This window comes from Rhinatrema bivittatum, chromosome 1, assembly GCF_901001135.1.
Source record: "Rhinatrema bivittatum chromosome 1, aRhiBiv1.1, whole genome shotgun sequence".
NCBI lineage: Eukaryota > Metazoa > Chordata > Amphibia > Gymnophiona > Rhinatrematidae > Rhinatrema > Rhinatrema bivittatum.
This window is the reverse complement of record NC_042615.1, coordinates 98603886-98627877: the sequence shown is the minus strand read 5'-3', so window position 1 is coordinate 98627877 and position 23992 is coordinate 98603886. Positions and strand designations below refer to the sequence as shown.

General features: G+C 43.9%; 1 protein-coding gene across 6 annotated transcripts in view; it reads right to left on the bottom strand.

The window, feature by feature from the left end:
* Window positions 1-23992, bottom strand: part of WDR17 (WD repeat domain 17) — a 533217-nt gene that overhangs the window by 141464 nt on the left and 367761 nt on the right. For all 6 annotated transcript variants that reach the window (XR_003852810.1, XM_029578099.1, XM_029577946.1 and 3 more), the window contains one exon: window positions 16257-16348. Coding sequence is in view for 5 of the 6 variants with exons in the window: in XM_029578099.1 (XP_029433959.1) it covers window positions 16257-16348 (92 nt within the window). In the remaining variant the exon portion in view is untranslated. The remainder of the gene's footprint in view (window positions 1-16256; window positions 16349-23992) is intronic.

Here is a 23992-nt window from a genome sequence, read left to right as displayed (position 1 = left end):
TAAGCATCACTACTTTCTCTAAGAACAAGTAGAATGGCAGTCCTCTCACATGGGTGAATCATTAGATAAAGGTGGTCCCCCAACATAAAAAGGGACCAACAAAACACCAAAATAAGTGCCAAAGGGCACAACAACTAGTTTTGTTGGTAACAAGGGGGGGGACGGGGACGACTCTGAAAAGAAAGAACAGGCCCTAGGAGGGAACAGATTGGCCAAACCTACTGTCGCATCGGCCATCCCTATTCAGACAGTAATGTGATGTGAATGAGTGGATGAAATTCCTTGTTGCAGCCCTGCAGAACTTCTCCACGAGGACTGCTTATAAGTGGGCCACCGATGCTTCCATAGCTCGAACAGAATGAGCCTTGACGTGACCCACACCAAGATGTAGTCCTGCCTGGGCATAACAGAAGAAGATGCAGTCTGCAAGCCAATTTGAGAGTGTCTGCTTGGCAACGGCGATCCCCAACTCCAGACAGAAGGCTAAAGCTCTTTTGCAGTCCAACCTGTGCAGGGCTCATTTGCCTTGGTGTGAATGGGGCTTGGGAAAAAATATTGGCAGAATGATGAACTGGTTAAGATTGAAGTCCAACACCACCTTAGGCAGGAACTTAGAGTGCAGACGTAGGACCACCCTGTCACGAATAAACGTAGTGTAAGGTGGATAAGTCACTAAGGCTAGGAGCTCGCTGACCCTATGTGATGAAGTGACCACCACCAAAAATATGATCTTTCAGGTCAGGTACCTCAGGTCACAGTAGTACAGTGGCTCAGAGGGAGCAATCAGCAGTTGAGCCAACACTACTTTGAGGTCCCAAGACACAGCAGGAATCCTTAGTGGAGGCTTTGACTGAAGCAGGCCCTGCATGAAACATACAACTATAGGCTGTACAGAGATGCACATATTGACTACATTACAGTGATATGTGCCAACTGCACTCAGATGAACCCTAAGGGAGTGGGTGTTCAAACCATCTTCCAAAATGTGTAGAAGGTAGTCAAGCAGTTTTTGCGGGGAGCAGGAGAAAGGATCTAGGGCCTTCTGCTCACACCACTTGGAAAACCTCTTCCACTTCAGTCCATAGGGCTTTCCAGTGGAAGGTTTCTGGAAGCCTCTAGGACCCAAGACATATCTTCCAAGAAATCAAGTGATTGCAATATCAACCTCTCAACATCCAGGCTGTGAGCAACAAGGCCTGGAGGTTGAGATAGCATAACCTGCCTCAATACTGGGTGATGAGATCTAGGGAAGTCCCCAACCTGATCACTTTCTAGATGGACATCTCCTGGAGGAGTGGAAACCAAACCTGTCTCAGCTAATATGGAGCTATGAGGATCATAGTCCATTTGTCCTCATGAAGCTTCAAATGAGTCTATCAGTGGAAATGGAGGATGCAGAAGACTCTCACTCCAATGACAAATAAAGACATCTGAGGCTGGTTTGCCACATGTCCTGTACAGGGAGCAGAACTGAAGAACCTTCCTGTTCCAAGGCACTGCAAAGACATCCACTTCTAGGCTTCCCCAGAGGTAGAAGATCTGATTCACGACCCCTTGGGTCCAGAGACAATTCATGGTTCTGAAGGTGCGACTCAGTCTGTCCACTATCATATCATCCCTTCCAGCCAGATACATGGCCCTGAGCACCATCCCGTGGAAGAAGGTCTATGTCTAGATCTGGACCACTTCCTGGCACTGGAGGTACGATCTTGTATTTCCCTGCTTGTTGACATACTACATGGCTACTTGGTTGTTGGTCTGTATAAGCTCTGAAAAGCCCACAGTATGTACCTAATCATAAATCCTGGGTGCCAAGTCCAACTACATTAGCACCCCAGCCCAGGCTAGACACATCCCTGGTAAGGACAATTTGGGTGGGAGGACTTTGGAAGGATATACTCCGTTCCAGATTTGAGATTTCCCGCCTCCAGAACAAAGAGACCCTGAGGGACGAGGTGACTCTGAGGCAATCCTGGAGGTCTTGAGTGGTTTGGCACCACTGCAACCTTAAGGTCTATTGGGCTTTTCGAATATGCAAATATGTCAAGGAGTGACATGTACTGTAGCAGACATGTGGCCCAACAGCCTCAACATGTGCCATGTTGATGCCTACAGACTCTGTTGGATTCCCACTGCGATGGTCATCGGAATGATGGTCATTGCTGTGGCAGGAAGGCCTTGGCTTGAGCCATGTTTAACAGGGCTCCAATAAAGTCCAATTATCGTGACAGGTTGAGATGGGACTTGGGGAAGTTGACAACAAACCCTAATAACTCCTGCACACGGATGGTCAAGCGTATGCACGCTTCAGATCCTGATTGAGGTGCTCTTGACCAGCCAAATGTCTAGATATGGGAAAATAAACTCCCAGTCTGTGAATATGCACCACGGCCATGGCTAGGGATTTTGTGAAGATACGTAGGGCTGATGTAAGCCCAAACAGCAGAACATTATACTGAAATGCTGGTTTCCCACCTTGAATTGGAGATACATCCGGTGATGTATGAAGATCTTTATGTGGGTGTAGGCGTCTTTTAGATTGGGACAGCCTAGCCAGTCCCCTTTTTTGCATGAAGGGGATTAGGATGCCCAGGGAATCCATCTTGAGCTTTTCTCTTTTTTGATGAAGTTGATCAAGGTCCTTAGGTCTAGGATGGAATGGAGTCCTCGTTATCTTTGGTATCAGGAAGTACTAGGAGTAAAATCCCCACCCTCTTTGTCCTGGTGAGACGGGCTTGACCGCCCTGATAGTAGCTCGGCTATTAGTAACTCCTGTTGTACTACCAGGCCCAAAAATAGGCTTGGAGATAATTTTTCAAGACAACCAAAAGGTATAATTTGTACCCATCATGAAAAATGGAAAGAACCAGTGGTCCGAGGTTACACTGGACCACTGGTTTGCAAAGAACTGCAGCCTTTCCCTGACCGGCAGGTCCATCGCTCTGGATATGGGCAACCTGGCTATGATCCCTGTGATCCGATCAAACCACCATCCTCAAAGTTGACTGAGTTGCCAGCTGGGGCTTCGGGGCCCTATGTTGTCTGGGGCGGCTGCAAGGGGACTGGTGTTGCTAACAAAAGTGAGGGGTGGAGGACTTCCTGGGCCTAAACCTCGATGACCTCCTGGCTGAAGAGGACAGATCCTAAGTGCCAGTGGAGAGCTGTTGGGAGTGTCGCATGGTGATCCCTGATCTTTGTCACCGTGTCCTTCACTTTATCTCTGAAAGATTCTCCCCCGCTCATGGCACATCAGCGAGTTACTCCTGCAACTCCAGTCTGAGATCTGAGGCCTGCAGCCATGATTCCTGTTACAGATACCCTCAATGCTGTTTCAATAATATTGTAGGTCGAACAGACACCGTGTTTTCCGCACTCCAGATTGTAATTCACTAGCAACAGGAGAGTGTCTTCCTGCTGCTGTGGCAGTTGCTCAGCAACCTCCTGCACCTACTTCAGGATGTTGTGCATGTACTGTCTCACATAGAGTTGATAGGCCAATATGTGGGCAATGAGCATAGCGCCCTGGAACACCTTCCTCCCAAGAGCATCATCACTCTCTGATCCTTCCTTGGGGATGCTGAAGAATGGGTACAAGAGCGTTTGGCCTTCTTGAGGATGGATTGCCTTTTTGATTAGAAAAACTGTGTCCACCTTCCTAACAGGGGGCACTGTGAGGGGATGTTCCACATCCTCATCAATCACTCCATAAGTATCTTGTACACTGGGACTACCACGATCTCTTTGGGAGTCTTCACATACTGGAGGATATATAGCATTTTGTTCCTGTTATCCTCTTCTGTCAGCAACTGAAATGGGATGCCTCCATCAATTTGTGGAGCTGGATCTTAAGTCCCTTTGAGGTGATCTTGCAGGCTTTCTGCTTCGGACATATTTTAAAAAGTTTTTACTGTGAGATTTTGCGGAAAGATTAAACAATTTCTTTGCTTCAGTGTTTACTGAAGAGGATATTGGAGAGATACCCATTCCAGAGAAGGTTTTCACGGGTGATGATTCAGATCAACTGAACCAAATCACGGTGAACCTGGAAGATGTGGTGGGCCTGATTGACAAACTGAAGAAAGAGTAGTCATCTGGACCGGACAGTTTGCACCCCAGGGTTCTGAAAGAACTAAAAAATGAAATTTCAGACCTATTAGTAAAAATTTGTAAACTATCATTAAAATCATCCGATGTACCTGAAGATTGGAAGATGATCAATGTAACTCCGATATTTAAAAAGGGATTCAGGGATGACCCGGGAAACTATAGAACGGTGAGCCTGACTTCAGAGCTGGGAAAAATTGTGGAAACTGTTATAAAGAATAAAATCACAAAACATTTAGACAGACATGGTTTAATAGGACACAGTCAGCATGGATTTACCCAAGGGAAGTCTTGCCTCACAAATCTCCTCCTTTCGTGGATTACAAACTGGTTAAAAGTCAGGAAACAGAGAGTAGGATTAAATGGTTAATTTTCTCAGTGGAAAGGGGTGAAAAAACATGTAGACAAAGGTGAACCGGTAGATGTGGTATATTTACTTTTTCAGAAGATGTTCGACAAAGTCCCACATGAGAGGTTTCTAAGAAAACTAAAAAATCATGGGATAGGAGGTGATGTCCTTTTGTGGCTTGCAAGGTGATTAAAAGACAGGAAATAGAGAGTAGGGTTAAATGGTCAGTTTTCACAATGGAAAAGGGAAACAGTAGAGTGCCTCAGGGATCTGTACTTGGACCGGTGCTTTTTAATAATAAATGATCTGGAAAGGCGTACGAGTGAGGTTATCAAATTTGAGGATGACATAAAATTATGCAGAGTTTTAAATCTCAAGCAGATTGTGATGAATTGCAGGAGGACTTTGCAAGACTGAAAGATTGGGCTTCCAAATGGCAGATGAAATTTAACATGGACAAGTGCCAAGTGATGCATATAAGGAAAAATAACCCTTGCTGTAGTTATGCAATGTTAGGTTCTTTCTTAGGAGTTACCACCCAGGAAAGAGATCTAGGTGTCATAGTGGATAATACATTGAAATCATCAGCCCAGTGTGCTGTGGCGATCAAAAAAGCAAACAGAATGTTAGAAATTATTAAGAAGGGAATAGAAAATAAAATAGAGGATGTCATAATGCCTCTGTATTGCTCCATTGTAAGACCACACCGACAATACTGTGTGCAGTTGTTATGGTTTCGAGGTGTTTGAGTGGATTCTTGTGCACTGTGGGAGATGACCACGCCCATGGGGAGGAGCCCCATGCGCAGCCACAGTACTGGGCTAGACTCAGGACGCACAAACACAGAGTTTTGTCTTTTATTGTACAGCTGATGTATACCACCATAGGTGGCAGTAGTGAGTTGATCCAGAGGTAGCAGTCCAGGGACCCTCGGCAGAGGGAACCCGTCTCACCAAGATGGTATAGGGATATCCAGGTGTATGTTTCCCAGCATGGCAGAGCTGTAGATGAGACAGACTGAGAATTACTCACTAGATGGTAGCTGTAAGGTTGATGATTTCACCAGGTAGAAGTAGATGGTAAGAGGCACAGAGGCAGGGAGAGCAGGCCTTCGAGGAGTGAGTACCTGATCCCAGTAAGGCACCTGAAAGAAAGCAGAGGGCCCCTGAGGAGCGGGTACCCAGATTAGAGTATATCCCGAAGGGCAGAGAGGGCTTCCAACAGCAGCAAGGAAGTGCAGAGTAGCTTAGACCGGACAAGTCCAATCCTTGCTAACTCAATGAGCTAGCAAACAAGCATAGGCTAAATACCCTGATGGCGTGATGTCACTCAAGGGGGTCGGCCCCGAGGTTCCCGCCATAATGTGGATAAAGATGTGGGTGGCGTGCGCGCACCCTAGGAGGCCTTTAGGAAAAACATGGCGTGAGGCTTTGCCATAGCCGTTCCGGGGATGCCGGAGGACACGGCTTGCAGATGTGGCAGCAGCCATTTTCCCAAGGCTAGCGGGGAGAGCAGAGAAAAAGATGAAGCACAAGGGTCGAAGCCATCTGAGACCGACGGAGGCAACAGCAGTTCTGGTCACCACATCTCAAAAATAATATAGCTGCACTGGAAAAAGTGCAGAGAAGGGCGACAAAAATGATAAGGGACATGGAATGGTTGCCCTATGAGGAAAGACTAAAGACGTTAGGGCTGTGCAATTTGGAGAAGAAACGGCTGAGGGGGGAGATGATAGAAGTCTACAAAATCATGAAAGGACTTGAATAAGTTAATGTAAATCGATTATTTACTCTCTCAGATAATAGAAGGACTAGGGGCCACTCCATGAAGTTAGCAAGTAGCTCATTTAAAACAAATCAAAGAAATTTCTTTTTCACTCAGCACATAGTTAAGCTCTGGAATTCTTTGCCAGAGGATGTGGTTACAGAAGTTAGTGTAACTGGGTTTAAAAAAGGTTTGGATAAGTTCCTAGAGGATGTGTTTAATTACTAGGTACGTTTTCTTACATCATATATTGTTTGGAGTTTAGATCTTGTAGCCATGTATTTGTTTTATTCTGGATCCTTGTTTTTATCTATTTATTTTAGTTCTGGACTTCTGTCCTTCCCAATGCAGCTGGAGTGGCGAAACACGGTCCATGTTGGGGGACCTATCTGTATTTCATCTGCATATATCTACTTATTAAAGATTGATGTCGCTTGGCAGGTAGTCAGTAGCCAATAGATATGTGTATCAGTGTGCATCTCACTGAGTAATTTGCTTTGTTAGCCTCTGTCAATCTCAATGTCTAGAGGATGACGTTGGCTCGTAGTTCCCTCCCTTACCAATTAATGCATACCCCAAAGCAGGCCGTGTGTATGTATTCATTTTGCACACACTGGCTTTGGACAGCAGTGATCCAGTCCTTCCACTCTTGAGAAGGGGTGCCTCAGAGAGATGACAGTATGGGCTGCTCTATGAATGGGCTCACCGTAGTATGCTTACAATCCCTCTAGGCAGCTGACTGTTTATAACTTGCGTTGGGGGGGTGGGGTGGGGGTGGAATGAACTTGACAGTGTCAAGACCTCAAATATCCAGTCTCATGTTTTGGGATGAGTTGATATCTGCCTGTAATGGGCATCTCTCCACCCCCCCCCCCCCGGCCCTGAGGCTTTTCCATCTAGTACCTGAAGTGGGCCTAATAGTCCAGTTTATTGGGGGTGTGCAGGGTTCACAGAGCTTCCACTGCCAGGGAGGCTTAGTAGTTTTGGGAGGGGGATTGTGGGTGTTAAGAAGCTGTCCACTGAATGTGGGGATGCAGGGATGGCAGGAACACAGAGTGCCAATGGCCCCCTAATGCCATCAATGTTGGGATTATTCAGAGGAATGGTCTGGGAGAGGGTTTAGTAGCAGTATGTAGCAGATACTGGGGGGGGGGGGGGGGGGGGGGAGAGGAGGGAGGTTGTGGGGTTGGGTTGCTTTGCAGGTGCCTAAGGCCTGGCAGCAGTCCTATTTGAGGATCCCTTTTTCTGGTCAGTGGCCTCCTTAGCCTCCTCTATGTAGATCATATCATGGACAGTTGACATAGAGGCTGCCAACTAGGGAACATCATTTGACACTTACTCTGCCATCTGTATAAGCTGGCAGGGTAAGGCTACCTGGATTATGCCATTTGTAGTGCAATATATTTACTATGCATACATAGAAGTGGTGGCACATATTTGCTGTAGAATCTAGGGGACAGATTTAATCTAAAACTTTCAGTGCCAGGGTGTCAGCTCCTGTGTGACAAGTGGAGGAGTGAGAGAGTTGTGTTAAGTACAGAATGCCCACAGGCCAAGAGCAAAGGGCCTAGAGGGCTGCTGTTGCTGCTTGGGACCAAGCAGACTTCCACAGACCTGCTACCATCCCTGTACTGGCCTGGCTTGGGGATCAGTATAATCCCTGTAAGGTCATCTTTAGCTTACACGTATTATACAGATCTCCAAGCCAGGCCAGTATAGGGGAGGCAGCCAGTCTGTGGAAGTCTGCCTGGTCCCAAGCAGCAACAGTCCTCCAGTCCCTCTGCTTTTGGCCTGTGGGCATTCTCTACAGGACAACTCCCTCACTCTTCCTCCTCAGTTGTCACACAGCAGCTGACACCCTATTCCAGCAGCCTGCCAGTAGATGACATTTTCTTTAGTGTGAAACCTAAAAAGGATTGGGTACAGATAGCCTTTTAAGTGACGTGATGACACAAGTAATGAGGCCCAAGGTAAAGTCTTGTGTGGTGATGACTATAACTTCCCCTTAATATCACACAAGTTTTACAGCTACACAATGTACTCTCTGGCTCTGGAACCTGCAGCTGCACATTTCAGCTACTTCAGATGAACCACATCTTGTGCTTGAGTTACTTTTCAAGTAGGCCTCTGACAAAAGAGTGATGCCATAAGAGCATTTGATGCATTGCCAGAGAGAAGGGCCATTGTATGGTCAAAGGTGATATATCTTCACTATGGAAGAGGCCAATGGGTTATCGCTGCATAATAACCGGCGCATAGCTCTACAGACAATTGGGCCCCCACAAAGTGAAGACATAGCTACTGCACCTATAGCCAAGCATTTTGACACCTATTGTACTGGACAGCGTATGGAGCTGCATATTAGCTAGTGTCCATCTCACATACAGGCCCATGTACCCAAGAGTTAGCTAAGAGTATGCTGTCTGAAGAAGGCAACAGGAGCCAATAGTGAAGCTCCACAGTAAGGAACTTCCTGTTTAGCTCTTGCTGTCTTCCTTGAGAGCATACACAGAGCATTCAGTTGTATGGCCTAGCCCATATGGTCTGGCTTGCCAGATAAGTGGCTAGTTGGAATGTGCAAGGGCACCTTTAAGATAAATCCACAAAATGAACAGACCCAACCAGAAAGTGTATTTTTCAAACCAGCGACCACTTTACTAGCGAACAAATCTAGTCAACAGTTTCAAATCAAGTCAACGAATCTGATAATCACATTCTGTAAGGACAAGATAACAAATAGCACATAACATTGTAAATGAACTGAACAGCACATTCAGTTTAGAACTATACATACAGGGGCGGATTTTCAGAGCCCTGCTCGCGTAAATCCGCCCAAACCGGGCGGATTTACGCGAGCAGGGCCCTGCGCGCCGGGAAGCCTATTTTACATAGGCCTCCCGGCGCGCGCAGAGCCCCGGGACTCGCGTAAGTCCCGGGGTTCTCGGAGGGGGGCGTGTCGGCGGGCGGGCCCGGTCGTCGCGGCGTTCCGGGGGCGTGTCGGCAGCGTTTGGGGGGCGGGTACGGGGGCGTGGCTACGGCCCGGGGGCGTGGCCGCGCCCTCCGTCCCCGCCCCCAGGTCGCGGCCCGGCGCGCAGCAGGCCCGCTGGCGCGCGGGGATTTACGTCTCCCTCCGGGAGGCGTAAATCCCCCGACAAAGGTAAGGGGGGGGTGTAGACAGGGCCGGGTGGGTGGGTTAGGTAGGGGAAGGGAGGGTAAGGTGAGGGGAGGGCAAAGGAAAGTTCCCTCCGAGGCCGCTCCGATTTCGGAGCGGCCTTGGAGGGAACGGGGGGAGGCAGCGCGGCTCGGCGCGCGCAGGCTATACAAAATCGATAGCCTTGCGCGCGCCGATCCAGGATTTTAGTGGATACGCGCGGCTCCGCGCGTATCTACTAAAATCCAGCGTACTTTTGCTTGAGTCTGATGCGCAAGCAAAAGTAGGCTGATCGCGCTTCTTTTAAAATCTACCCCACACTGTTAGAGATGGCATCATTACATATTTATTTATTTATTTATTTTTTGTTTACATATAAAGGCTTAGCATCTTATCCTATTGGAACAATCATGATTACAGCAAAGAACATAGAAAGCGGAAGTGGCACCCCCAATAGCTACAGTACATTCCAATGTTAGGGCTGATAGCAGCCTTACAATACTATGGCAAGAAAAAGGCCCCAGACAGTCCATGTAAAAAGAATGCACTCAAAGGGGGAAAGCCTAATGTCCAAGGCAGCACAGTTCACCAAGGCGGCAGCAGGACCAGGACCAAAGAACGCAGCATGGAGACAGAGGACCAGGAGAAGACACAGCAGCACGGAGGTAGGAGCTCCAGGAGAAGACACATCAGTATGAAGGCAGGAGCCTCAGGAGAAAAGACACAGCAGCATGGCAGAAACCCCAGGAGAAGACACAGCAACATGGAGGCAGGAGCCCCAGGAGAAAAGACAGCAGCGTGGAGGCAGGAGCCCCAGGAGAAAAGAGACAGCAGCAAGGAGGCAGGAACCCCAGGAAAAAAGACACAGCAGCGTGGATGCAGGAGCCTTAGGAGAAAAGACACAAGAGCGTGGAGGCAGCAACAGGATGAGATGAGACATAAGCATAGAGGGAACAGCAGGATGAAATGAAATGAGACACCAGCATGGAAGTAGCAGCAGGATGAGATGAGATGAGACACCAGCATGGAGGCATCAATAGGATGAGATGAGATGAGACACCAGCATGGAGGCATCAACAGGATGAGATGACATGAGACACCAGCATGGAGGCATCAACAGGATGAGATGAGATGAGACGAGACACCAGCATGTACACAGCAGAAGGAAGAAATGAGATGAAATACCAGCATCAGGAGCAGGAGATGAGACATGATGAGAAGAGACAGCAGCTGGACCATGACTAGAGATGGCCTCAAAGAGGCTGGAGTACGAGCAGAGCATCAAGGAAGACATTGGAAGTAGACTGCAGGATAACAGTAGCACACAGTAGACCAGCCCCCATCATCAAGCGAGCACAGGAACTCAGTAGTCATGACGGGCCCAGCAGGCTTCTTCCATCTAGCTGGCACAGGAACTGTGTAGTCAAGAAGGGCCCGGATGGCTTCTTCCATCTAGCCGGGTCAGGAACTTGGTAATCAGGAGGGACCCAGCTTGCTTCTTCCATCTAGCCAGCAAAGAAACTCTGTACAGAGGCCTGGCCAGGCTTGTCCAAAAAGTCTTGTTCTTAGCCATTAGAGGCCAGCTGTTTACATCCTTTATGGCCCTTTGCCATGCTGTGGCTTGTCACTTGGGGGAGATATGTCTTTGGAGGGGCCTACCCTGGGTCGTCTCTCAGAACAGGGAATGCTGGTGGCATTGAGTCCTGTGATGCTGGGGAAGGCACAGGTGCAGGCTCCAGCCTTCTTTGTAGAATCTGTGTCATCATACTGGTGAGGTCATTGATTGGCATTGCTCCTATTGTGAGAGCCTGTGCTTGCGCTGCCATCTGGATATGCAGGGCCTGGGTATGCCCGTTGACTGCCCTCCTCAGATGCACTAGCTGCCCATATGTGGTATAGGTTGACATGATGGCGTCTTTCCAGCCGGTCTAGCTCTCGTGCATGGAGGCCTGTTTCAGTGATGGTGCTGGTGGCAGTGCTAGTGCCAGAGCTGGTATGTACTAGTCCTGTGGTGATATGAGGTTTCAGGCTCCAGAAGGGGCATGAGGGGGCTGGTTCGCCACAGTGCCTACTGCCTCAAGCTGGCAATGTGGTATGCTGGAGCAAGGTTGCATTGACTGAACAGTGTCCCATTGCAGGCTGGGTTCGTCCATTAAGGCCACAATTTTCAAGCTCACAATCAGTGGGCTTGCTGAGCCCCAGGGCTTCCAGGAGTGGGCTGTGTTGCTGCTGCTCCTCCTCCTCACTGAGCTGGATCTCTGCATCCATAAGCAAGGGAGCATGGAAAAGTCCAGCTGTGCGGCTGCTCTCTGGGGCTTCACTGCTGGTCCCTGGGGTTTGACAGATGGGACTGGCAGAGTCTGGGCGAGAGCAGTGGAAACAAAGAAGAAGGCATAAGTACTAAAGCTAAGAGGTACACACATGGAATATTTGGTATGAAACGCACACTTTGCAGCTCAATCAATGTGAGCATCTTATGCCAAATGATGTGCACAATTATAGCAGCCTTGCCATTTACAGGTGAGATGAACTTATCGGCTCTGGCTCGTGTGGTGTCTAGCCACTCAGCCATGCCATCAAACAAACCTGGTCCCAGCTATTGGATGAGGCGCTCTTCCAAGGACGTGAGCACAATTGGGAAAAGGGTTCCCTCTGCCGGTCTGCTGAAAGTATTTGTTGCAGCTATAGACCTTCATCTTTAATTGTACCTTGATGTCCTGGTACCTGTGGGCCACCTGCTCTGCACTGCATTGCACACCGCTCCACCTTGATATCGCCTGGGTAACGGTGCACCAGATATGGCCCTTTGCTGTCTTCGATGTCCAGGCTGCACAGTTCCTCATTGGTTAAGGCTCGAGGACCCCAGTGATGAGCATCTCATTGTTCTCAATACTAAACGTGAGAGCTCTCAGATGAGTGCGTCCTGTTGCCTGGCTGCCAGAAGGGGATGCCACTTCCACTTTTGGAGATGTGTCCTCCCTTTCCTTGCTCTCACTCACATCTCCCCTCCCTTCCTCCCCCCAGCCTACAAACTTCCTTCCTCTCTGCCCTCTCTCTCTATCCCCCTAGCCTGCCACCCTCTTCCCTCCATCCTCGCCTGCCTATCCCCCTCTCCCACCCACCTCCTCCTATCCATTCTCTCTTGCCTATTGCTACTCCTGTTCCAGGTCCTCCCTCCTCCTCCTAGCACTCCTGCCCTTGTCCTCCCTCCTCTCCTCTGCTCTCTCCCCATGCCTCTTATACTTCATCCTCCTTACCACAACCACCTCAACTCTTCACTCCTCCACACTTCCTCACTCCTCCACATAAAAAGACAGACAGACAAATTAGCAAACTAACAAAAACTTTCACACACGGAAAAACACAAGAGACCAAGGAAAAGGGAAACAGATGAGAACACCAAACAGGACAGCTCACTTAGTATTTGCAAGAACCTCCTAACCTCCACTAACTATCTGGTCTCCTAATCACTAACCTCTTAATCTCCATTAACTAACAGAACTATCCACTAACCAACACCACCTACTTCCTCTCTCTCCAACTCTCGATACACCCGCAAAGAGGCAGCTGCAGGAAGCTGGTATATATATAAACCAAAAAATTAACACACCCTGCATTAATCTATGCATGATGTGGCTAATGATGTGGCACATGGCTAATTACATATGTGGCTAATTACAAATTTGGAAAAGCAGTTTTGTAAAGTCTTGTCTTGCGGTAATCCAATCTCCACAGAGAGAGTTAGTTTGCTTACTAAGTAAACACTCTGCTGCAAACCTCAGCTTGGGACTTCCCATATGTGCTGGCTAATTCAGCCTTTACATCAGCGATGTGCTGATGCTTCATGCTTCACGGAAATAGCCTACGCAATGCGGAAGATAGGAAATTAACCTAACCACGCCCTTTTTTTTTTTTTTTTTTTTTTAAATCATGGGTGCTATTTCTGCTATATTTGTAGCATTTTGATGAATCTAGCTGTAAGTATCCTGCTTTCAACAGTGGCCATTCCAGGTCACAAGTACCTGGCAGGATCCCAAATATTTGATAAATTGTTGCTTATCCCAGGAATGAAAAGTGGATTTCCACAAGTCCACCTTAATAATGGTTTATGGACTTTTCTTCCAGATCTTGTCTAAACCTTTTTTAAACCCAGTTATACTAACATCTTTCATCGCATCCTCCAGCAGCGAATTCCATAGTTGAGTTAAAAAAATATTTTCTCCTATTTCTGTAAAATGTTTCACCTAGTAATTTCATTGAATGACCCCTAGTCTTTGCATTTTATGAAAGAGTAAACAACTGATTTACATTTACTGGTTCCACTCCACTTTTTTTTTTTATTATAGACCTCTATCATATCTTCCCTCAGCTGTCTCTTTTCCAAAATGAAGAACACTAATCTCTTTAGTCTTTCCTCATAAGGAAATCATTCCATCCTCTTTATCATTTTGGTTGTCCTCTTTATCTTTTCTAATTCTGCTATGTGTTTATTGAAATGCAGTTACCAGAACTGCACACAATACTCAAGGTGTGGTTACACCTCGGAGCGAGGCATTATGATATTCTGTTATTTTCCATTCCTTTCCTAATAATTCCAAGCATTCTGTTTGTTTCCTTGGCCAGTGCTGTACACCGTGCAGAGGATTTCAACATATTATTCATAATGACATCTAGATCCTTTTCCTGGGTGATGACTCCCAAAGTGGAACCTTGTATTGTGGAACTATAATTTGGGTTGCTGTTCCCTATATGAATCACTTTGCACTTGTCCACATTAAATGTCATCTGCCATTTGGATGCCCACTCTCCCAAGCTCCTCTTGCAATTTCTCACAATCCTCTTGTGATTTAACAACTTTGAATAATTTTGTATCATCAGCAGCTTTGATCACTTCACTTGTCGTTCCCATATCTAGGTCATTCACTCCTATCTGGGTTCAGAAGATTCCAGAAAATACTTGCTAGAGAAAGTAAATATTTGCTGGGGAAAATCCTTCCCATAGCTTCCTAGTTGGGGAAGGTAAATCAGAGTTGATAAGACTGCAGAAAGATTTTTTCCTTTACATAACGACCCAGCAAGCCTTTCCCCTTTTCCTGTATGTCATTTGTAAAGCAACACATCTGCCATCAAGACGACCTATGGAAGTTAATGTCCCAGCAAAAGGCTTTTGCTGTCATTTCAAAGGCATCATATGCCTTTGAAATGACAGCAAAAGCATTTCACACTCCTTTCCTTTTGGTCCATCCTGTCTGACCAGCAAGCCTAATGTAGTAACTGCCACTCTGTGCAAGTTACTCCCATATTTCTCTTAACGGTAGTAACTGTCGCTCTGTGCATTTATCCCCAAACCTTATGATACCCATAAAAAGTTCAGATCTTGAAAGCTCAGATAATGTTGATTGACATGCTTTGCTTATGGTCTTGGCCATAGAAGCAGTCCTGTGCTTTTTCCCTCATGTCTGCGTATCAGTACCCCAGACAGTAGAAGCCATGGGCCCTCTTGGTTATTGTCTGAATCCACTTTCCCTTTTCTCCTTGCCTTGAAGTGGGGAGCAATGTTGCAGTTGCAATTAAAGCATCAAGGCTTATTGGTTAAGGGTAGTATTCTCCATGCTTTCTGCTAAGGGTAATAATTGCTGCAAAAGCAAGTTATCCCCATGCATGCTTTCTTCATTTCCTTTAGGAAATATGTTACCCATATTTGTAAGTCTATTCTAACTCCTTGCTTAGAGATAGAGAACAATATTCTATATATAGAAAATAGGCTAAGAATGAAATGTGCAATTTTGGTTTCCTGAATAAGGGCAATAACCTTGAAACTGTAACATTTTACAAAGAAGAAGATTTTGAATGTTGCACAACTTTTATAATATGAAAAGAAATTGTCAGTAAGGAAATTTTATTTGGTGTCTTCAATGTCTTCCAATTTCCGATATCTCCAGATCTCACCTTCTCCCACATCTTCACCTCTCGTTCCCCCTACCAGCCAACCCATTTTATATGCCTTCCTTCATTGGTAATGGTGGCTGAAGCAATGTAAGGACTGCAGAAGAGGTAAGCATCTATTTACAATGTCCCAATTCTTACCACTTCTAATCCTGGTCCTTTCTTGTGCACGTCCTGCTTAGAGTAGAAGTATGTACTAAGAATCCAGGATTGAGAGCTTTTTTTTTTTACCATCCATGTGCTGCCAATGCCACTCTTTTTCAGTTTTGATGTATAGTATTTGTTCTCTCCACTTCCTTCATGGTGCGGAGACAACTCTGTGGCAGGGAGACTTGGTGGTGAGAGGCTGAGTTGTCTATCATTGGCTCATGTCTCTTCTGTTGCTTCTTTGGAGCAAGGTTTGCAGGACAGGAGTCATTTAATGGACTCCCCCACATGACCCACAGTCCACAGATTACAGTTTGGAACCATAGTTGATTAGTTATCCTTCAGAAACACCATGATAATAGTTTGAATAATCTGTATCTATGCTGGCTGATCTATGCAGTAGGTATTAGCATAAAAGCATACCCTATTCACAGACAAATGGAGAATAGCATAACATGAAAGGAACTTCTTTTTCTCTTATTCAAGTGCAACAATGCGGTAAAATTCAAGATAGTTGCTGACTGGTGATGCAAGGTTCTCAGTGCTCTCCACATCAAGCCTACACAAGTATTTGGGAGTTGGAACAGTGTTTCCATATACTTTCATGTGGGTGAGTTGAATAACATTTATTATCTAAAAGAGTACTACATTCCCTATTAACAATGTGAATCAGGATACAAAAGAATTTTGTACAATGGTTATTCTACAATATCACTCATACAACAATAAAAACCTAAAAACATCCCTTCCCCCGCCACCAAAAAAAATGTCAGATTGGATATCACTGACACTCACTTATTGAAATCATCCATGTTGTTTCCATCAGAACTGGGTGATATAGCCGGTGTTAACACATGTTGGGTTTGCATATTTCCCTCACAAGCTGCCTGTAAAGTAAGGAAGAAATTAGGAAAAGATAACATAATATGCTTTCACCCACTCAATCTTTAAAATTATTAAAATCAAATTTTCTTATGATCTGAGAGACATTATTGAACATTTAGGGTGCAATAATCAAAATATTTTACAAGGCAAACATGTTTACCTGTGTAAAAATGTGGTTTGATTACTGCCCCACTCCCCTGTATGTGGGTAAAACAAGTTTGCTTACTGTAAACGGTATTTTCCTTTGATAGCAGGATGAATTAGACATTATATATGGGTAACGTCATCCAGAGACACCAAACAGACTCGTCTCTCCAAGTTAGTCGACATTTGAGCTCTACTGAGCATATGCAGGAGTTCCTGCATGGGTGTTGCCATATGAGCCTCTTCAGTCTATACCAAAGCTAATCTAGCTATGTAGTCAACTCCTGGAGAAGACGGGTGGGTAATCCATGGATAATTCATCCTGCTATCTATGGAAAACACCATTTACAGTAAGCAACTTGTTTTTTCCATCGATAAACAGGCTGAATTAGCCAGCACATATGGGAAGTCCCAAGCTGAGGTTTGCAGCAGAGTGTTTACTTAGTAAGCAAACTAACTCTCTCTGTGGAGATTGGATTACCGCAAGACAAGACTTTACAAAACTGCTTTTCCAAATTTGCTATCAGAGGTTATCAAGAAAGTAATGGGACATAAAGGTAAGAATGGAAGACCTTCTTGAAGATACACAGTAGAAGCAGCCATGGCTCTCACTTGATGATCCTTCACAGAGTCTGATTTGCGTCCTGCTAAGGGTGTGGCAGTGGTCAATGCACTCAGCCAGCCAGTTACAGAAGGTTTTCTTGGCAACAGCTGCTCCTAGTCTGTTGGAACTGTGAGATGAACAATTGGGAATTTTTTCGATGCAACTGAGTTTGTTTCTTGTAATATGCTAAGGCCCTTTTGCAGTCCAGAGAATTTAGGGCTTTTTCACCTTCATATGCATGGGGGCTAGAAAGAAGGTAGGCAGTACAATAGATTGATTGATATGAAAAGCAAGACTATTTTTGGAAGAAACTTCGGGTGAGTATGGAGAACCAACTTGCTGTGGAATAATTGCATGTATGGAGGATAGTGGACGAGAGCTGGGAGTTCGCAGACTTTCCTAGTTGAAATAACTGTGACGAGCAACACCACCTTCCATGTCAAGTATTTTAGAGAAGCTGACTCCAATGGCTCAAACAGTTGGGAAAGAACTACATTCAGGTCCCACGGAACAAGTGGCTTTTATATTGGCAGTTGACATGCCAGAGACATTTAATGAAACGAGATATCAGTGGATGGGTAGAGATCAGTTTTGTTGACTACTTGAGTATGGCAAGCCGCTATAGCACAGAGGTGCACTTGTAAAGAAGAGGTGGCGAGCCTGAGCCAGAAAGGTGGAGCAAGAATTTCAGAAGATGCTGAGGCTTGCATGAAAATGGGTTTAAAGGATTTTAATGACACCATTTGGAGTACCTGTGCTATTTGAAGGCATTATTTCTTCTAGTGGAAGATTTTCTAGATGAGACCAGTATGCCCACAATTTTTGTAGGTAGATGGAGATCCTTGATCACTGAGCACTCAACAGCTAAGCTATAAGGTTGAGGGCTGAAAGGTTGGAATGATACAATGTCCTGTTCTTTCTGAGTCAACAGTGGAGGTCTGTTCCCAGATGTATGGGAGGACTGCTGTATGAGATATGCTTACCAGTTCTGTCTGGGCCACGCCAGAGCTATGAGGATTAGATGAGCATAGTCCTGACGAACCTTTTGCTCTATTCTAAGAATAAACAATAACAGTGGAAAAGCACACATGAGGCTTTTTCCCCAATTGAGGAGGAAAGTGTTTTGACCTAGCCAGTGATCGCTTGGTAGAATTAAGCAGAATCGATTTAGCTGTCAGTTCTGCTATGATGCAAAAAGGTCCACTGACAGTACACCCCATAAACTGAAGAGTTTGTCAGCCATTGATTGCTGTAGAGCAACTCATGTTGTTGAAATACTCTACTGAGTCGATCTGCCAGCATGTTGGAGATGCCCAGCAGATAGGTAGCCTGTACAGCAGTTCAATTTCTTTCCACCCAATTCCAAATTTTTAAGGCTTCCTGGCAGAGAAGCCATGACCCCGTTCCTCCTTGTCTGTTGACTTAAAACAATGCAACCTGGTTGTCTGTTTGAAGCAGGATGTTCTTCCCTTAAAGAAGATGTGCAAATGTTGATACAGTGTACCAGATTGCTCTCAACCCTAGAAGACTGATTGGATAGTGGCTCTCCAGAAGAGTTCCGATGCCTTGCATCTCAACGGTTCCAGTGTATGCTCCCCGATATTTGGTGGAAGCATCCATTATTAGAACCACTTGATATGGAAGTGAGCAAAGAGGGGCTCCACCACTGTAACTCCCATTTCATAGACGCTATGATTTGCACTTGATGACTGCAGTTGATTTAGTTGATCCCACTGGGTATGTAGACCCCACTGGAAGTGGCAGTTGGTAAATGGTGTATAGGAACTAAGAAAGTTTGGGAGTATGATTTGTGTTTGTTTTGGGATGAAAAGCAATGGAAATATTTTTTAGCCAAATCTACAAGGGTTTCCCTAACTGCTTCTATTACTCTATGTTTTTTGTGGCACACAAAGCCATATGGACTCTGGTGAAAGCTGGAAAGCTTAGAAATATTAGTTCTGATGTGATTTGATCCTGCCATTCTAACGGAGATACATTTGCACATGTGTTATTTTCTTGCCAAAACTTGCAACCCTATTGATCTTTAATCTGGGAGAGAATTTGTATTATTTTGAGCATTTGTGAGTTTTTCTTCTTTGCTATTCTTATTGGGAAATCTCTAACTCTAATTCCCTCACTAAATATGAATGTAAATTGCTTAATTTTCTACTTTTGATTGCAGTTCATTTGCTTCTGTTGAACTGGAAAGATAACAGTTTTAAATGTTAATATGTGTTGGAATGCTGTGTCAACTTTTTGTAAATACGAGAGGGTGACAGTTAATAGTGCCGGTCACTTATCAGAAAGTGTGGGCTCCAATGCTTTTTTTTCATCAACTCCAATGAGTAAGGATTATATAAACTCACTGTCATATTTGATGTTGTTTCTTGTTGTTCTGTTATTTAATTAAAAAAAAAAAAGAGCAGTAAATGGTACTGTGGAGGTCATTGGTTCTGTAGTCTCCAAGCAAAGTCCTTCCACCATTAGTGTAGGTAGAGTGAGTACCCTGGTTATCAGTGATGGCAGGGGCAATCTGATCCCTTTTCCCACAGAGTTAGGATAGGCTGCGTAGAGCTATGTTAGCAAAGCAGCCTGATAAATATGTCTGTGTTAGATACATTTGTAACTTCAACGAGTTAGAGTTTTTAGACACCTTGGATACTTTGGTATACCTTCAGTGGGTCCCTTTAAGAAGTGTGTCAAGGAATCTGGTGCGAGTTGGCGATATTGAAACAATGCATTGGAAGTGCGCCATGGGTACTTGCATTGTGGATAGTAGTATCCTGCAATATAAGATACTAAGTATCATAATACCGCAAAATAGATATCTCGGTATGCATCAAAGTCGCACATTTCCATGATATCGGAGCATCAAGTCTATTACACCAATGAAATATGCATTACGTGCTTTGGTCTATCAAATGCACTGGTGCTTCGTGCATCATGGGTCGAGTACATTGGAGTTCCGAACATTGAGTGCTTTGATTGGTCAAGCATCGAGTGCTTCAATGTTCCATGCATAGATTACATTGATGGAAGATGCATTTGGTGAGTCAATGTGCCATGCGTTGATGATGCTGCTGGCACTGACAGAGCCAATGATGGCTATGTCGACAGTGCCAGTGCATCACATTTAGAATGTTAAAGTTTATTTGATAATTATGGAAAAGCTTCCCCATATTATAGGTTGGGTAAAAGAGATGTTAGTTTATGGTATTTTTTATTATGTTATGTAATTACATCTGTATTACCTTCAGATATTTTTGTTTGATAATCTTAAATGAAAATTCAATAAAGAAAATAAAAAAAAAAAAAAAGAATGTTTCACCTTCTTCAATGCACAGAGTACATATAATTTTCCAGTAAACTCCATACTCTGTGTATCTGACAAAAATAAAAAATATTGCAATATTGCTGAAATGTTTTATTAGAAATTTTGTATACAATAAAGATTATAATTAATTTATATGTCACTAATTTTTTAGTATATTGTGTTAAATTTTGTTATATATTGTGATATCTGCCAGTTTTTGTATTCTAGACCAAGGCATCAGTAATACAATTCGTGGCAGTCAGTGAGGGACATAATCTATCTAAAGTTACAATGTTTGAAACTGTTCACTATAGTTGATTTCTTTGTCTGGCCATGATAGTAGAAGAGAAGGCCATATTTTGTTGTCATGATTTTTCATTTTGGTAGCACTAAAATGAGACAACGAGGCAACTTAAGTGGAAACTGAAATAAAAAATTGTGGAATTAAAATGTTCTAAGGATTTTTAAAGAAAAAAATACAGGAAAGATAAAATTTACATCCGTACTTGTGCTCGGACAAAAAATTACTCATGAGGCAACACCCATGCGGGAACGCCTGCACATGCTCAGTACAGTTTGAAGCTCTACTAGCTTGGAGTGACGAGTCCGTTTGGAACTGCCAGATGATGTCACCCATACGTAATGGCTAATTCAGCCTGCTAACTGATGGATTAAAGTATAGACGTTTTACAGAATGCATTCTTTTATCTTTACGAAAAGTAGGCTGACGAGTGTGAAAGTACAAGCAGAGATTCCACTTTCATGCATTTACTTTGCTCCTGAGCCAGATGTAAAGTATGCCAACGGCATTTTTAAAGCTAAACTCTGCAAAGAGTTTCTCTTTGAAAATGAGCTTGCAGTATACCCTTGGGACTGCAGAATTTGTGGGAAAATTCGAAATTTTCTAATGATTCAATAAAAAAACTTGATTCTACAGCGAACAAACTGGAGCTGTTTCTTCATAGTATGATTAAACCTAAAGCGTTTCTCTCCCTTTTTTGAGTTCTGCTCTTTCCTTCTTTTCTTTTACATGAGTGGAGAACTGTACAAATGAACAGTGAAAAGAAAAATGGGACCTTAAAAATGGTGTAGCTATATATTTTTAGCAAAAGTCCTATTATCACTGAACTAAGGCTTATTCTTTGTTTAGAGCTTGATGTACTAATGGGGTTCCCCATTTTAAATTAATGGGAAAAATACATAGTACATAAACCCCTTGGACAGATACAAACATAGAAACATGACAGCAGAAAAAGACCATATGGCCTATCTAGTTTGCCTATTCACAGCAACAAATTCAGTTTACAATCCCTACTACTTTCTCAGAGACCCTGTATTTATCCCATACTTTCTTGAATTCGGATAATGTTCTTTCCTCCATTACCTCCATATGTACACTGTTCATGCATTCACTATCGTCTCTATAAAGACATATTTCCTTAGATTACCTCTGAGTCTACCCTCTTTTACCCTCAACTCAATATATTAATCATGACTCATGCATATAGTAATTCCACATTGTGGATTTTTCTTGAAGGGGGCAGAAATGGAATATCTATATTAAAAATGATCTGATCAACCAAAATTCCATGGGGATTACATGGCTTCTGGGACTGGCATAGAGACATTAAGGGCCTGATTCACAAAGGCCTCTCTCTCATTCTGCATCTATGGGGGATAAATAGTTTACCCCAGGTCAATATATCAAATCTAGTTCAGATTATTAGTAATACCTGAATGTTATTAGCATCCAAAAATCTCAATCCAGTTGTCATTCGATAGGTATGAATATAGCTATAAAACCATCATAATCACTGCACCCATGTACCCATGTCTTTTCATCATCTACTGAAACATTCATGTCCATCTTTTGATACCACTGTAATTTATACGTGGCAATCCTTAGAGTACTATATACTATAAATGTCAACCTAGATAAAAATACATTTAGAAATTTTTAAAGAATAAAGTAACTCTTGAAAAAATATTGCAAACTTACTTTCTATATTTTAATTAATTCAGGATGCATCAATAAGAACCATTTTCCCCTCCTGCAATTCTGCCTTTGCCTGCTCCCCTATGGAGAAATTTCTTACCTCAATTTCCTTTCCTTGAATTCAGCCAGATCAGTCCAGCAGATGAAGACAGAGAACAACAGGTTTGCTGCCATCAGCTCATTTAAGGTCACCTGCTGTGCTCAGCTTCCTATTATTCTTTGTAAGAAGTTAATACAAAAAAATGTAGACAAATTCCCTGCCTAGAACTAAAGGCCTTCCAGGAAATAGTTAGAAAAGGATAATAAGAAAAGCTAATGGAAAAAATCGTAACCGATTACTCACCCAAACAAGGGAAACTCATGGCTCCATTAGTCATGATCCCAATCAACAGAATCACTGTGTGAACAACCACAACAGAGCACATAGCCAGAAAAACAGAATATTTATTGGCAGTCAGTTGGCAGCAGTAGAGAGTTCTGTACTGGTCTGGCTTGATTCAAAGAAAGGAAATTATCAGTTAAGAGCAAATTGTTTCTTCTTCATCATCCAACCAGACCAGTCCAGAGATATGGGAAGTGCACCAGTTCTCTCTACATAGGCAGGACTACCAACCCTGCTCTTAGCACACCTATGCGAAATGCTGCCTCCTCCCTGTCCCGTACATCCAGAGGATAATGCTTTACAAAGAAGGCAGAGAGTTACAACATTTGAGTAAAAAATAACTTTTTCTGGGTTCTTAAAGATCTCTATATTTAATGGACTGATGATATGGAGAGCACAGTGGATATTTATAAAAATTAAAATAAGTCACATGTACCTGGCAAGAACCCAAATATTAAATACATCTCAAGCTACTGTTGCTTATTAATTAATAGAAGTTTATGGATTTTTCCACTAGGAACATATCCAAACCTTTTTTAAACCTAGTTACACTAACTGCTGTAACCATATTCTCTGGCAATGAATTCCAGAACTTAACTATGCGCTGAGCGAAAAAGAATTGTCTTTGATTTTATTTAAATGAGCTACTTCCTAACTTCGAGGAGTGCCCCCCAGTCCTTCTATTATCTGAGAGAGTAAATAATCAATTTACATTAACTTTTTCAAGTCCTTTCATAATTTTCTAGACCTCAGTCATCCCTTTTCCAAATTGAACAGCTTTAACTTCCTTAGCCATACCTCACAGGGCAGCTGTTCCAACCACTTATCATTTTGGTCACTCTTCTCTGCTTTTTCTCCAGTGCAACTATATCTTTTTTGAGATGTGGCGACCAGAATTGCACACAGTATTCAAGATATGGTCTTAACATGGAGCGATACAGAGACATTATGACATCCATGGTTTTATTTGCCATTCCCTTTCTAATAATTCCTAACGTTCTGTTTGCTTTTTTGATTGTCACAGCACACTGAGCCGACAATTTCAATGTATTATCCACTATGACGCCTAGATCTCTTTCCTGGGTGGTAACTCCTAAGACAGAACCTAACATTGTGTAACTACAGCAAGGGTTATTTTTCCCTATATGCATCACTTTGCACTTGTCCACGTTAAATTTCACCTGCCATTTGGAAGCCCAATCCTCCA